Genomic DNA, 15,538 nt, shown 5'->3' on the forward strand with positions numbered 1-15,538 from the left:
CCAGGTGAGGCTGGCGGGCTCGGCGTGGGGCGGTGCCTTATATAGCCCGGCCACCGCCCAGCCTGCCCGCCCGTTGGCTGCCCGCCGCCCGCGCGGCCTGATGGGAAGTGTAGTCCGCACACGGCTGCTGCTGCCCCGCGGTGCCCCAGGGAGAACTACAGCTCCCGACGTGCACCGCGGCAGGGAGACAGGGCGGGGGTGCGGCCGGGAGTGCCACCCGCGGTGGGAAGACAGGGACAGGGCTCCTCTTGGACACCGATGCTATACGGGCATCGATCCGTATGGACACAGCTCCTATATAGACACCGCTCCTGCATGGACACAGCTCCCGTATGGACACTGATCCATATGGACACGGCTCCCATACAGACACCGCTCCCGCATGGACACCAATCCATATGGACATGGCTCCCGTATAGACACCTCTCCCGCATGGACGCCGATCCATATAAACACAGCTCCTGTATAGATATTGCTCTCGCATGGACACTGCTCTGCTTGGGCCCCAGCTGACCTCAACATCACACCCGGCCTTGCTGCCTCCCCACGTCTCGGTGCCAGCTGTGAGGGGCAGCAGGGTGGTCCCCATAGGACCCCAGGGCCACTGTCCTAGCCTCAAGCCCCCCCTAGAAGCAGGCACCCCACAGCTATGGGGCTCCAAAGGGATGCACCAGTCCCCCACAGCCCTGGGCTGAAGCAGAACTAGCCTAGGAAAGCAAGCTCTGGGGATAAAAATAGCCCCGTGTTTTCACAGCTGGGGAGATGCTCAGCCTGGGGCTGCACCGGCTCCAGCCGCAGCGCTGCCTGCCGAGATCCGGTCTGTAAAGCAGCAGTGAGCAAGGAGCAGACCGTGCTCACAGAGGCCTCTCTTGGCTGTAGCAAGGCAAGATGGTGCAGGCAGCATGGAACCACCAGCACAGACCAGATGGGCTGGGGTGCATGTGGGAAAAATACCTTTAGGGTGTAAGTGCAGGCAGCCCATGTGTTCCCAGCTGGGGAGCGGGATGGGGGCTGGTGGTCCAGGGGGCACATCCACACTGGCCACCAGGATGAGGTGGTTGAAAGGCCAGGATCATAGAAGCACAGCATGGTTTGTGTTGGAGGGACCTTAAAGCTCATTCAGTTCCAACCCCTGCCACGGGCAGGGACACCTTGCACTAGACCAGGTTGCTCCAAGCGCTGTGTCCAGCCTGGCCTTGAACACTGCCAGGGACGGGGCAGCCACAGCTTCTCTGGGCACCCTGTGCCAGCGCCTCGGCACTCTCACAGGGAAGAACTGGGAGACCTTGCAGCAGGATCCTCCAGGTGCTGAAGGGAATGAGGAGGGAAAAACACCAAAAACCCTTCTGCAGGGATCTGGGTGTCAGTGTGAGCAGGAACCTGCTGCGAGCACCATGGGTACCGACTGCACTGCAGCAGCTCCCTCGCCTGCCAGGCTCTGGGGTTCTCTCCAAGCTTATCACAGATTTTGCAGAGAAAATCCCCAGCAAGCCTGAGGAAACACTTGCTTTGTGTTTGAGCTGCACCTTGGGAGCAGGGCTCCAGCACCAGCACATCTTGGCCTGAGGTGGCCTCTTGTCCTGAGGATACAGGCACCTTCCAGCTCCAGCCAGCAAACAGGCTCTGAATTGAAGAAATGCCAGTGTTGATGCACACAGCAAACACAAAGGCCAAGATCTGAGGGCAGTATTAAGCTGTGGTTGCTACTCTGAGAGCAGTCTGAATGCCAAAGAGCTTCTGGTCCCTGTCTGCCAGGAGCTGCTGCAGGCAAAGCCCCAGGCCAGGTTTGGAGGGTTGCCCCACAGCCAGGAGGAGCCAGGCCAGGCAGAGCTGCCCCCATAAGCATCCTTCCAGCCCCCCCTGTATCACAAAGCCCAGCCTGCACTGAGAAACAGCTCATTTTTTCCTGCACAGCCAAAAGGAAACAAAAACCCCCTCAGTTTCCAAACGAAAGCAGGAAATCCTTTTTGCCTTCATGCAAATCATCAGAGAAGTGTTTCACCGTGTGTTCACCCTCCAGCTGTGCTGCCTTCCCCCTCTTCCCTGCCTGCTCCCCACATGCTTCTCCTTAGCGGATGCAGCACAGCCTCCTGTGGCTTTTGTCCCCAGCAGGCAGCAAGTGTGCAAGAACCTGGTCCCCATCCCCATCCTCCCCTCACCGGCGCTGGCTGCACCCACCCAGCCAAGGTGCAGCCCTGGGTGACAGCTCCATCCCCTCCGCACTGCAGTGCACTGCAAACAGGGTCTTTGTCTGCCCGGGCACAAAGCCCCATGCTGTGGCAACGCTCCAACGGGAGCTCCCCCTTCCCTGAGCTGTCCATGCTCCTGCAAACCACAGCCAGGGCAGCCTTAGAGCCCTTTGCACTCTCAGCAGCAAGGTGTGGGGAGCCTTTAAAAGCCATCCTGCATAGAGAACAAGAAAGGGGTTTATATCCCACTAAGAGCTTTTTCCCCCATGACAAACCTGCAAAGCCTCCCACAACTGCACAACCTGCTTCTTCCTCATGTGGTTTGGTGTTCTGCTTTCAGTAATTGATAAGAACTAAGACAGAATAGAGAAGGGGAAAGCAAACACAGCCCTGACCCAAAATAGAAGAGAGGGACTGCAGCCATTTTAGGTGAGGTTTAAACCTCCCTCAGAACAAGGCTGTCAGGGCTCAACACAGCCTCAATTCACAGCCACATCTAGGAATGCTTTATTCTCTTCACCAGGTGGTTTTCTGTCTCTGATCAGTTTATTTCTATCTCCTCCTTACAGCGACAGCCAGGCCTTGAGCCCCTTCAGCCACCACTGGACCATCAGCCAGCCCCACAGCTCCCCAGCTGACATCTTCCTGCCACAAACACCAGCCCTAGAGCTGAGAAATCACCTGCATGCTGTAACGCACAGGGAGAAAAGGAGGGAACTGCTGCTAGGAGCAATGTGAGACATGTCTCATCTTGCTCCCAACAGCAAAGTGCTCTGCCTGCAAGGCAAAACCAGCTTCGAGCGGCTCCAGGCATCCCCACCCTGCATTAGCTTCAGCTACCCAGGCACATGAACATTCCTATTTGCGACTCTGTGCAGGTTTTCCTCTATCTGTTACGTGAACGGATCTGCTCAGGTACATCACTGAACAGTGCGAGAGAAGCTCCACCACCAGCTCTAAGAATGAAGTCCAGGAAATCAGATACACAGAAAAGTCACTACCAAGGGAAGTAGCTTGGTCCCAAGCTTTTCCTTCCGTGTGATGTGAGCACAGCCAAGCTGAACCTCACTGTCAAGAGGTTTAAACCAGATGAGCTTCCAAGGTCCCTCCTAAATGCTGCTCTACCAACACGATCTGCCCTGCAGGTGACCCATCCCCTCTGTCAGGGTTTCAGACGCATTTCCAGGCAGAGGCCATGGGTTTTAAATAAAAGTTTAATTCCTTCATCAGGTTTAAACACAAACGCTGCTGAAAATCCTGCTCAGTGCCCCGGCTCTGGGCTCGCAGGGCACTAGCAGTGTGGCAGCAGGGGCTCCAAACACAGGAGGCGGGAATCAGACTCTCGGTAGAGCTCAGTGCACGATGCAAAGCAAGGAAGCAAGAGACACACTTTCTGGACAGACACCAAATCTTATACATAAAGAAAAGCCCCACACTGTAATAGAAGTAGTAACATTGCCACAGAACAGGAGTTGTAGGAAGGGAGAGAAGTCTTCAGTAAAAGGCACAACTAAGGAAGTACTTCCCTAGATCTTAACCAAGACTTCCAGTTAGTTCCACTGACACCCCAGCCCCCAGCCTCTCACAGCCATGCTGGCTACCCTAGCAAGTCATTTCGAGTTCCTTATTTTCCCTTTTTCCCTTCCTCAAAAACAAACAGAAGAGGAGTGCTTATAAAACCCAGCACATGTAAGAGCTCGGTCTGTAACGCCACAAGAGTCCAGGAGAGACTTAACAGTTTACCTTATGATTGTCTGGTACAGTTACTCAGTATTCAAGTTTCAGGTGATGCCTATACCTGGGAACCTCACCCAGCTCTCGTTTTGGTATTTTTCTTTCAGGCACTTTGCTGCCTGTCAGGTTGGTGCTGGATCCATGGTTTTCCCAGTACTATGTACCACCAGCCTCTCCAACCCATCGCTGTAAGCACCCATTAGCAGCATCAGACCCACTCCAAGGCCTTCTTCAGGTTTTGTAGTCCTGCGACCTCCTATGTTCCTTGGTTTAAGATCTTTTGCAAGGAGCAACTTTCAAGGCAAGGCAGACAGTGACCAGGGCAAGCAACCAGAATGTGTCAGTAACTTACAGGACAACAGGATTGCAGGCAATGAGAGGCTAAGACAGCTGGACACAAAGCTGTTGCGTTTTAGGCCACCCAGTGTCTGAGCAGGCACTTGCTAGATGCAACCACCAAGCTACTATGGGATAAAGAGGCTCAGTTTACGAGTGTACTGGTAAAAAAAGGATCCAAGATTTGCACAGCAAGTCAAGGTGCAGCTGCAGTACATGGCAGCACTCCTCCCATCACTAGCAAGGCCAACAGCTCTGAAACTGAGCAACTGGTTTCAGCCTATAATGGAAACTAAAGCACGCAACCACCATCAGTTCTCTACGTAAGAGGGAGAAGAATGCTTGTCCAGGGTGAATCTTCAGAGCTAACTTACCACAGCAAGGCAGTACTGTACAGACTATGCTCTCACCTTCACTTCGCTGTGTAGCAAGCTCAAAGGACATCTAATTTCATTAATAAGATGAACTCAAGGTTGGAAGCCACGCTGACCTCCTTCCATGGGAGAGAGCTATAGCAGAACCACCTCCCAGGTGTCCCCCTGGGTTTTACCTAGGGTCAAGCTTGGTCAAGATACAAACCTTCCCCATCGCTCTTGAAGGGCTTCTATCAGGTATAGAGGGGTAAGACAGCCAGCAGTCTCTCGGGCTCTCGCTGTAGATCCACATCAACACGTCCTAGGGAGCTCTACTTCCCAAGCAATTTAGGGTGTGCATGCCAGATCATCTAACCCTCCCCCAAAACAATTGTGGCAATAAGCCTTGGGTCAGTCCCGCTCTCCACAGACCTGCAGAGATGAGTCAGTATTACTGCTGAGCCCCCATGCACAGGGCTGCTGGTGGAGCTGGAGTGTTAGAGATGAGTTTCCCCCCTCCAGCCTCCCAGTGCTGGGATCAGAGCCAGTAAGGCTGACTTAAGCAGGAGGAGCTGTGGAGAGCTGCACTGGAACAAGCAGAGTCTTCTACTGAACTTTACAACAAGCTGAACAACTTTTGGTTTTAAAAAACAAGCCATACAAGCAGCAGCTGACATCTCTTGTTATAAAGGGACATGGCTGAATAGGTAGGAGACAGATTCCCCATTATGAGTCCTCCTGATGGCCTCTGCAAGGATCATCGAGATGTCAATCACCTGCAGGGGAAGAAAGATGAGTCAGCATCACTGAGGAAAGACATGGAGCCTGGAAGAGCAGCTGCTAATTTGGGAAGAACAGAGAAAACTCATCACCCAAACCTGTAATGTGCCAGATGCAGGCAAATGATTTCTACACAGGACTGAGATTTAATTACATATCATTCTGAAGATATTCGACATATAGCAACAATCGTTTCCCTGTTAATCTTTGTCAGGATGACAGTCCACTGTCACCTGTCTTTGCTGAGACTCCCTAAGCTCAGTCTGTTTACCCTAGGACTATCTTATGCACTTTGAAGCAAAGTTGGGGGAGTCTCAATCACGACCAGATCGCCTCCCTCGAGGCAAGAGGCTTTACCATCACTGCCAGCAGCCCAAGGCAGATGAAGCTGTGCTGCAGCTCACATCCCAGTCTCTGTGCTAGCTCCACCTGGTGGGTAACCCAGTTAACAGGAGGGAAAGATCAAGGCTCAGTAAAACTAACTCTGCACCCAGCAGCTAAAGCATTTTGATGTGCAGTCTCAGTAAGAAGCACCATGTTTGTGGTGCATTAAAGAAAGGAAGTGAAATCAATATCTAACATTTCCAGGTATTCTGCATCCTAAGGAAATGAAGAAAGAAACTTAGGAACTACGGAGCAGACAGAGCCTGAGACTTAAATCCTTTAGTTCTGTATTTCTCACCACTGAACATCCGCAGTTAGGGTAAAGCAGTGAGCTGTTAAGTGAGAGCCTGAGCAACTACCCACTGCAATCTCTGGCTACAGCTGTTTACATACTGATAACCAGTTTAACACTTTGCCTACATGAACTGTGGTGGGGAGCTTGGAAAGAATTGAAGCATCAGACACTTCAGGTGTGCTCAGCTGCAGGAATACCATCCAGAAGTTAGTGCTGAAAAATATGCAACCCAGTAGCAGTTTGTCATCAGCTTATAGCTTATTCCCTAAAGGAGCCTAAAATTCACTGCACCTTCAACCAGCTGAGCTTCCTTTCCAACAGAATCCTGGTACTGAGGAACCTGCTACACTCACAACAGTACTAGCTGAGCCTCAGCAGTGCCATTCACTTCCCAGAAATTCTCCAAATGCCTGTGTCCTATATATCTGTGCTGTGAAGCTAGTACTTAGGATATCCTTGGTTGTGTATATTCTACAGCAGTACCTGAAGCTTCTGATGGACCCATTATGCTCCAATGCTTAGGTAAAACTGCAGCTTCCAGCTGTCCATTAACACAGGAAACCCTCAAGTTCCACCTAGCTCAAGTTGTAAAGACATTCCTCTTTCCTTCCAGGAAAGTCAGCCTCAGCTTGGGAAACAAAATGCCACAGTACTTTTTGCTAAATGGAAACTCCAAGACACTGGGTGAGCACTTTCACATAGACAGCAAAGTGGTTTTGTTATCTTTGGTGAGTATCTGACCATTGTACTGTGGAGCTGTGTCAGCTGCTCTTGGTCAAACCAGCAAGACATGTCTGCAGGACAGAAGTGCAGTCCCTTTCCAGCTCACTGGCACTGCTAATTAAGACCAGATCTGAGGCAATCACCTTCCCCAGACCAGGCCTACTTTGCTTCCCAGAAGGAAGAGAACTCTGCTCCAAGTGCTGGGCATTAGGTGATAGCTACACAGCTGAAGGTGCCATTCCCAACTTCAGAAGTTCCTAATGACTTCTGCTTCAGTGTTACACATCAGCAGCACACCACTCCTCTGAGGGGCACAGACACAACTGCTTGTTCACAGCACAGCCCCCTTAGCTCAGTGATAAAACAAGCACAGGTAAATTTACTTAAATGAACTGTTTAAGATGAGTTGGATTAGAAGCTGCATCTTCTCAGTGTAACAGGGCTGTTAAGTCACAGCAATAGAAACTAGTCCACACTGCCACTGATTCCAGTACCAGTGAAACTGCTGTAATCACTGGACAGTATGAAGGGGTTTCCCCAACAGGAGGGCAGACAAGTGCTGCTGCTCCCCAAGGAGTGACAGAAGTAGATGCTCACCTGGATTTTAGGGCACTGCTTCATCTTGTCCTCCTGGGGTATTGTGTTTGTGACCACAACTGCCTCAAAACAGGCGTTGTTGATCCGAGAGATTGCTGGCCCAGAAAAGATCCCGTGAGTTAGGATAGCATAAACTTTGGTGGCTCCTGCTGACACAAGCCTGTAAGGTGGGAAAAAGGAGGATGAGGAATTCTTAGCAAGTATTAAATTGATATTAACGCAAGGCACCTGGTAAGCATGAAAGGAGACAATAGCATATGCTTAAGGGACAGGCCACCTTTGATTCCCCCCTCCAGCCCAGTACTGCTTTGGGGGAACAGTTCACAACAGCACCATAAAACCCACCACAGAAAGTATACACTGGAAAAAAAAAGTGTTCTGAGCCCTTCTGGGACATTTGGACTAGGTTATAAATCACCTTCCATGGCTTTTGCCAACACAGGGAGCAGGCATTTAATACCGAGTGCTGTATTTGCTGGTGTTTCTAGTGCAGAAGGCTTGAACTTACTTCAAACAGAAATTCACATGTATGACCTCAAGCTGGTGGACCAGACAGCACTTAGTTCTACCTGCATAGCCAGTGATGGTCTAGTGGAAGCATTTCAACACAAGCGTGTTTCAGATAACACAGACACTACGGTCTTCTAGCTATTTCCATTATTTCACTTATTGAAGTGAGACCTTTAGTCAGGCTTTTTACTTATGTTGTATGACACGAGATAATCAAGAAACTGTTACAATACCCTCTGAAACTCAGCACGCAAATAACCTGCTTAACCCATGCCATAGCTTTCACTAACTGTAGTTTCCTGATTTAGGAAAGAATCAATCAGCCCTACTCACTTGTCTGCAGCATGACAGATGGTACCACATGTGTCTGCCATATCATCTACCAGAATGGCCACTCTGTCTTTCACATCACCCACCAGGACCATGCGATCCACTTCGTTTGCCTTCTTGCGCTCCTTGTGAATGAGGGCGAAGTCTACATTCAATCGATCTGCAATGGAGGTCACTCTGAGGAGAGAACAGTTTCCAAACAACACTTAACTCCACACCAGCTTCAAATGAACCTCTTAAAACTATAAAGCACAAACTGCCACTGCAATAAGAGAAGCTGTCACCACATCTGTTCCTGCTCCAAGCAATTAGTAGAAGATGCTCTGCCACCTTAAGCTTCCCTTCAAGCACTTAAACTGCAATTTCTGATCTAATCTTTTCCAATGGCAGCAACCACATTAAGATAAAAGACTTCATCCTGACCACTGTAAATCAATTTGCACTTGCAGCTCAAAGCTTAGTCAGCAAATCTGGCAAACCTAAAGTGATCAGAATGCTTGGGAAGTTGTCATCTGTGTAACACTACCCTGGAAACACTTCAGTTGTGCTTCAACAGGGATCTACTCGCACTCATATAATCATTCAGTTATCATGCATGCAAGTGCTGGCATAAGCACAGTGGAGATAAGCATCCAAGAAATGCAAGTCCACCACCTCCTATTTACTTTGGTTAGAGTGCCCACGGCACAATCTTACCAGAGGGACCTAAACTTTATGTATTGATACTAATGAACAGTAAAGAGACTAAAAGAATTACTAGTGTGAAGGAACAAAATACGCATGCCCCTAAGAAACTCCACACTTGGGATAAGCAGACTCCAAGCCTTGGCAGATTGGACTCATCATCCTGGAAGTGATACAGAAGCTCGTTAAACTAAATTGTTTTCTGGATTATTTAGTTCTGGAGTATCTCCATAAAGTGTCACACCAGCCAAGATCTCCCCATTTCAGTTTAAGTGGCCTTTGAAGAGGTTTTTGAGGAGTCAGATGACTTGGCTGACTTGACATTCCATATACTGCATTATGCAACAAGCTACAGAAGTGGCTGAACCTAAAAACGGTCTTGTCCAACACAGGGGCCACAACAAAGCTACTGAAGACATACAGCAACCTACAGTTGACTTATCTGTTGGCTGTTTGTAACAGATAGCTTATAACACTTAGAAGTATGTGAATCAGGTCAGCGTGCACCAACATTTTGGCGTTACAAGCCTGGATTAAAGATACATCTCCATCCCTTTGGTGTTCACATGTAGCCCTCAGTACAGAAGCATCAAGGAACAGCTTAGTTTCTCCTAATAAGCACTCAAGAACATTCTGAACTGCTCACAAACTGGCACGTTTATCTGCTGGAAGATGGGGAGATTGTCAGGCTACCAAAGTAGAAATGTGCTGTAACAGATGCTGCTGCTTTCTGGAAAGGAACCATCTATCTTCCTTGCTTCCAGCCTGCTAGTAGCAAGCTTAAGTCCCAGCTAGATATTAAAATCAAGAGTAATAAAGTAAGTGCCTTGATAAACTCAGCTTAACACTGCAAAGCAAACAGCCTGAATAAAAATGTATCACTGACCAGCAGCAGTAGCCTTGTCTTAGCATAGGGCTATGAATTAAGTAATTCCCTTCTTCAACCTGCATAATCACTCTCCTGCAAACAAATTGTTTTAGTCCTAACTGTGCAGCTGCGATTCTAGAAGCTGTTTAATTCTCCATGTAGCTCAGGAAATGTTCTAAACATTCCTTGGGGAGACTATCTGACCATTCTTCACTAGCTGCTACATACTGCCTTACAGAAGGCAGGCTAGCAGAGAGAATGTGTGTCGTAAGAATAAGGTGACAAACACTCTCGGGAATTCCAGTACGTCCAGAAGCAGCACCTCAAGCTGCTGTCTGACAGCTTACCTCTTGGCTCCACCAGCATCTGGCGAAACAATGGTGCAGTTCTTCCACTCTGCAATGTTCTCTTTGATCCACTTCAGTACAGCAGGCTCAGCATATAAGTTATCAACAGGGATATCAAAAAAGCCCTGCAAGGAAGACAACAGGGACAGATGTAACTGAAGGTCACATTCCAAGAACAGCTGGAAGAAGCATTCTGTAGGACCAGGCATGCAGCCACCTCCTTTCCACAGCTTTCAGCTTTCCTTTCTACTTCCCTTAACACTAGGGCAGTATCTTTTGGAATCCAGAGAACAGTAACATAAGGAGCCTTCAGAGCCAGAAATAGTTTAGCAGCATCAGTAACACTACATCTGACACCTTCACAACATGGACCTAGCTCTATCCTAAGAGGGTGCAGAAACCAGCAAACACTCATTTTCAGAGCAGCTATCTGCCCATTTACAGAGTCAGTCTTTAAAGCTCATTACCTAAACTGTTGGCATTGACAGGAAACCTATGAAAAGGCTTGAGTAACATTTGTTTTTAAACTAATGCTGTTCCCACAACTTTACACTGCCCCAGCAGATGCCTCCAGGTAAACCTCAAAGGTCACTAAAAGCTAGAAGTTAATCCTGGACAGGGAATAAAAGGCAGGAGAGTGGGGGCAGCTACTCTAGAAGAACATGTCAAGGTATAGGGTAACAGATACTTCCTACCATCATTCCTTCTGTGCTCAGCAACCCAGCAGCTACAAAAACCAGGCTGAAACCAGACAAATGCTGGAAGTGTATGTACACAAACCCAATTATTCAACTGAATCTCACCACTGCTGCTGCTGAAAGCTATGGCACACATCATAACTCCAAGCCTCTTAGGGAAGAGGCATCCCCCGCCTTGGGATCTGTTCTCTTATTCCATGATCTTTCTGACAGTCTTCTCATCTGTGCATCCATAGATTTTTATTTACTTCTATCTGAGACAAAGTATTTCTGGGCAAATTACTCTGGATGAAACTGCACTGCAGCAAATGGCTGCATTTGCAGCATCTCCATCCAGCCTACCTACCTCACCAGACAGGAGATATCTCACCCTTCTCTATTCAAAGTGTTTGCAGCAATACAAGAGATATCTTCTCCCCCTTTCTGTCACACTGAGTTGGTTTCTTGGTCTCAGAGCACTTGCTCAAGGTGAAAAGAAACAAGATTGGTAATGGAACAGCTTGCTGTCTCTCCTCTCCCTGGTATAGCTCTTGTCACTTCTCTTACACAGCTCTGGGCAAGACTTCAATTGCTCTGTGAGACTGTTCTGTTCACTAAGCCAGCAAAACCCCTGAATAATTTTCAATTCAGCAACAGCTTGGAAAAGAACCAAAACCCACTTATGTGGAAGGGTGGCAATGAATGGACACAAGTGGGATTGCCCATGTTGTCAGCAGCAAGCTATCAGATCACTGTCCTGGTCAACTGGACCCTCACAAGCAGGTGTGACAGTGCTCCTGGAGGCAGAGCTAACTGCTCACGTCTCCCTGATAATTCAGTAAATATCAGAAAGCTCTATTAAATATTTAAGAACACTCTTGATAAAGGCATTTTGCATTTCAAATCCCTCAAAGGACCAGTTAAGAACACACAGTGTCACTGTGTGGCAATAAAAGTTGCACGGATCATATACTAGCTCAACATTCATTTACACAGGGCTCAAGATGCTCAGTCTGCTCACTAACAGCTGTAATTTCATTTACAGATGAATACCCATCTCCCCATCCTCTTCTGACTGACTCTGCAAGTCCCTTCCAGTCCCACATTCCCAAGTCCTGATCACTGCTGTGTCTAAACAAACCCAGGTTGCTGGAAAGCCTGCAAGGCAGTAAAGATACTCAGACCGGAACAGGTAAGTACTTCCTGATTTTTAGCTCCTACCTGAATCTGAGATGCATGCAGGTCCATGGTGATTATATGATCTGCACCTGCCACAGACAGCATGTTTGCAACCAGCTTGGCAGAGATTGGAGCTCGACTCTAGTACAGGAAAAAACAGTATTTAAGACAAGTTCAACTCCTTCATCAAGATGTCAGTCTTCCACTTCTAGGCAATGATTCACAAGCAGTTACTAAAAGGAGTACTCATTTACATTGTATCTTTTCATCAACTGGTGATTACAGCTTGGTGCATTCTCAAGAAGAACTAGATCTTTATGAAAAGATGAATTTGCAGTCCGATGCCCTGAGGTTTAAAGAAATTAAAATAAGTTTTATTGCCTCCTTTACATATTCAGCTAAATCTAATTCCGATACAGCAGTCAGGACTTTTCATTCATCTTCTGAGCAGAAAGTTTAGCAGATCCCTTACCTTGTCCTTTTTGTCCTGCCGAGCATAAGGGAAGCAGGGTATGACAGCTGTGACTCTGCTGGCAGAGGCAATCTTACAGGCATTTATCATGATAAGGAGCTCCATCAGATTGTCATTGATTTCACCACAGCCACTCTGCACAATGTAGACGTCCTCTCCACGTACACTCTCGCCTATTTCCACACTGGGAACAAATGAGGAAAGGAGAGTTGTACCCAAATACAAATTAAAACACAGCCCATTACATATGCCTGCAGAGCAACCAAGGCACTGCATTCCCCAGGGTCTGTGGGTAACAGTGCCATATAATCAAGGGTGTCGAGCAGGAACACTGCTGCTTATTTGCTCAGTAACAATTTTACATCTCCTTAATGGCTCAGTCAGGCTAAAAGCACTCAGCCTGTACTCTGGATCAATACAAGCTGAGCACGTAAACACCCCAGAGCAGGCCTTGTTCCCCCTGAATCGCAAGTACAACCACCTCAGCTGAAAGCAGCAGCATACAAAGGAAGCAAGGATGGTGGCCAACCAGCAGAGAAAGCAGAGCCAAACTTCTACCAGAAGCTATGCTGCAGCTGGTCACTATATTTGGAGTCATAACTGCTATTCACTGGCTTGAACAGACAAGCCCTCCAGCATTCCCCTTTGGAAAAGCTTTTGGGGTTAATTTCCTCCTGGATGCAATGCACACTAATCCCTGCTGATGAAGGGACTGAATACAAGCCAAAGGTCCTGTTTGCCAGCAGCAAACTGCCAGCTCCAGCGCATGTATTAAGACACCTGCACCAGAGGCAAAGTTGGACAGAAAGCAGGAGCCTTAGCTTTGAGGCTTCATACAGGGCAAAGCTGCATAAGGCTTTTTCTTGAGGAACAGATTAACTACTAAATACTTGCAACATTTCAGTTTAGAGATGACTGCCACAGATTTGGAAGTAATCAGAAGTCAGTCTAAGGACAAATCTCTCACAGTTTGTTTCTTTCTGGCACCGGAGATGCTCACCCACTCTGCAGACTGCTGCCACATCAAACTCTTCAGAAGTAGATAATCATCCAACCCACTCCCAATGGCTTCATTTACAGAGCACCTTAGGCTAGATTTTAATGTTAATATTTAATTCTCTGATCTTCCTCCCCATTTATTCAACATGGGTTTGATGACTGCTATGTATTTACAGTCTTACTGCTCAATCTCCACCAGCAAACTGCAGTCACCTTCACTGCACACTGACTTACACCATATACCAACCTCTCATGAAGCATGAGGTAAGTGTGCTTCTGCTAGATAAGTGTGCGAGTTAGCAGTAGTTGGCACACAAGCATCTCCAACTGCACTCACTGTCAGTTGAGCTGATTCAAGCCACGTACAATACAAAAGAATCAATGAGCTATTTGCTGAAATAATCTTCCCCTTTCTGAGAAGCATCTGCTATCAGTTTATGAAGGTAAATAAGATTTCTCTGAGGTCTTAAAAGTCACATTTCCTGCTGACATCAGAACTTGCTGGCTGGCCAGCTGGATGGAGAAGAGCAGTTAATAGAGAGCAATGAGAACAGTGCAATGGCTGAGAATCAGACTCAAACTCTCCTCTACAACTCTCTGAAGTTCTCAGTTACAATCAATACTCATGCAATAGAAGCGTAACATTCTACCTCATGTGTACATCTTGGATTCTCCTGGCAAAAGTTATTGCCTCCAGAAGAAATAAGTGGGTTGGAGCAACCATTCAAGGTTCTCTGTATTACACTGTGTGGTGTATACCTGCTTAGTGTACCAAGCTTTAAGAGCTCTGAATAAATTCTTAGCCTCTCCTTTCTTTCAGCTTCTTTAAGTAGGATGGCAGCAACTTATAAAGCACAGAGACAGAAAACAAGACAAATGCTAGGTTTCGGAGCTTGGGGGGAACACAGAGTCCGTGACTGCAGTTGCACCATGGGCTGCAAGGTGGTGTCAGCCTCTTATCTTCCCTGAATAATTTTAGCAGAACCTTTTAAGACTCCGATGCTCTTCAGCGCAGTTTAAAGTCACGAGCTACAGCTTCAGCACAAACCTGTCAAGCCTCAAGTCATCACAGTCTAGACTACACATGGAAGAGACTCATCAACGCAGATGAAAGCCAGGAAGGCTCATTCCCATCAGCTCCTAGCTACTGAGTGTGGGGGGGAAAGTCCGCCTGGTGAATCCCGCCGCTCCGACCTCTGCCATAGAGGCCGAGTGACACAGCCCCCGTGCTCCGCGTGTCGGAGCCCTGCAAGCGCGCAAGGTGCAGGCAGAACACCAGACTCCCGGTGGGAGTCCCGCGCACCGCGGCACAGGCGCTTTCCGAGCAGGCCGCTAGAGGCATCGCCGGGGCAGCCGCCACCACATGGCTCGGCTCCGCCGGGAGCCCTCCAGGGAGCACCGCAGCCGTGGCCTCCCCCATCAGAAACACACACACACCCCCCCCGCTTCCACCCGGGCTCCCCGGTGGGCCACGCTTCACCGGGCCGGTTGCTGTCGCCGCTTCTCGGGCAGCACTCGGTACACGCCACGGTCACCGCGCTGCTCCGTGCGCTGCTCCACACAACACGGCTCCGAGCGGGGAGCTCGTCAAGCGGAGCTGCGCGGCGACCGCTCTGCTGAGGGATGTTAACGGGAGACTCAGCCAGGCGCGGCCCAACGGCTGCTCGCAGGGGAAGGGCAGGTCGCGGCCCAGCAACCCGCACTACAAGCCCCAGCAGCCCCTGCGCGGCGACTGTGCGAGACGCATCGCGGTAGCGCCCCGCGGCCCGCCGGGAGCGGTAGTGCAGCCCCGCCTCACCATGTCTCCTGGTTGCTGAACTTCTTGGTGACCACCTTGCCCAGCTCCAGGCCGAGGCGGTCCGCGATCTTCTGCGACAGGTCCTGGTGCGAGCTCCCGCTGAAGATCTTGATGTTGGGCATGATGGCGGCTGCGGCAGCGACGCTCTTGTCCTTCTCCTCGTCCCCGCTCCGCCTCGCACCGCAGCCGACCGCCGCACGGGGACCCGCCCGCCTCCTGCGCGGGACGCGGCACGGTGAGCGCTGACCACGCCGCCTCGCCCCTATTCCGCCATTTTGCCCCT

General features: G+C 49.2%; 1 protein-coding gene across 3 annotated transcripts; it reads right to left on the reverse strand.

The window, feature by feature from the left end:
- Positions 1–3,096: 3,096 nt before the first annotated feature.
- Positions 3,097–15,538, reverse strand: PRPS1 (phosphoribosyl pyrophosphate synthetase 1). 3 transcript variants are annotated; one of them, XM_080624816.1, is made up of 7 exons: positions 12,459–12,509; positions 12,241–12,332; positions 12,029–12,127; positions 10,131–10,255; positions 8,235–8,408; positions 7,392–7,551; positions 3,097–5,388 (listed from the first exon to the last, which is right to left on the reverse strand). In XM_080624816.1, the coding sequence occupies exons 2-7, from the start codon at positions 12,253–12,255 to the stop codon at positions 5,296–5,298; spliced, it is 666 nt and encodes a 221-aa protein (XP_080480942.1). In that variant the 5' UTR covers positions 12,256–12,332; positions 12,459–12,509; the 3' UTR covers positions 3,097–5,295. The 3 variants fall into 3 exon arrangements, with proteins under 3 accessions (XP_080480942.1, XP_080480941.1, XP_080480940.1); XM_080624815.1 differs by lacking the exon at positions 12,241–12,332 and adding an exon at positions 15,256–15,538 and having other exon boundaries at positions 3,104–5,388; positions 12,459–12,642; XM_080624814.1 differs by lacking the exons at positions 3,097–5,388; positions 12,241–12,332 and adding an exon at positions 15,256–15,538 and having other exon boundaries at positions 6,917–7,551; positions 12,459–12,642.

The sequence above is a fragment of the Psittacula echo genome (genome assembly GCF_963264785.1).
Source record: "Psittacula echo genome assembly, chromosome: 8".
Taxonomy (NCBI): Eukaryota; Metazoa; Chordata; class Aves; order Psittaciformes; family Psittacidae; genus Psittacula; species Psittacula echo.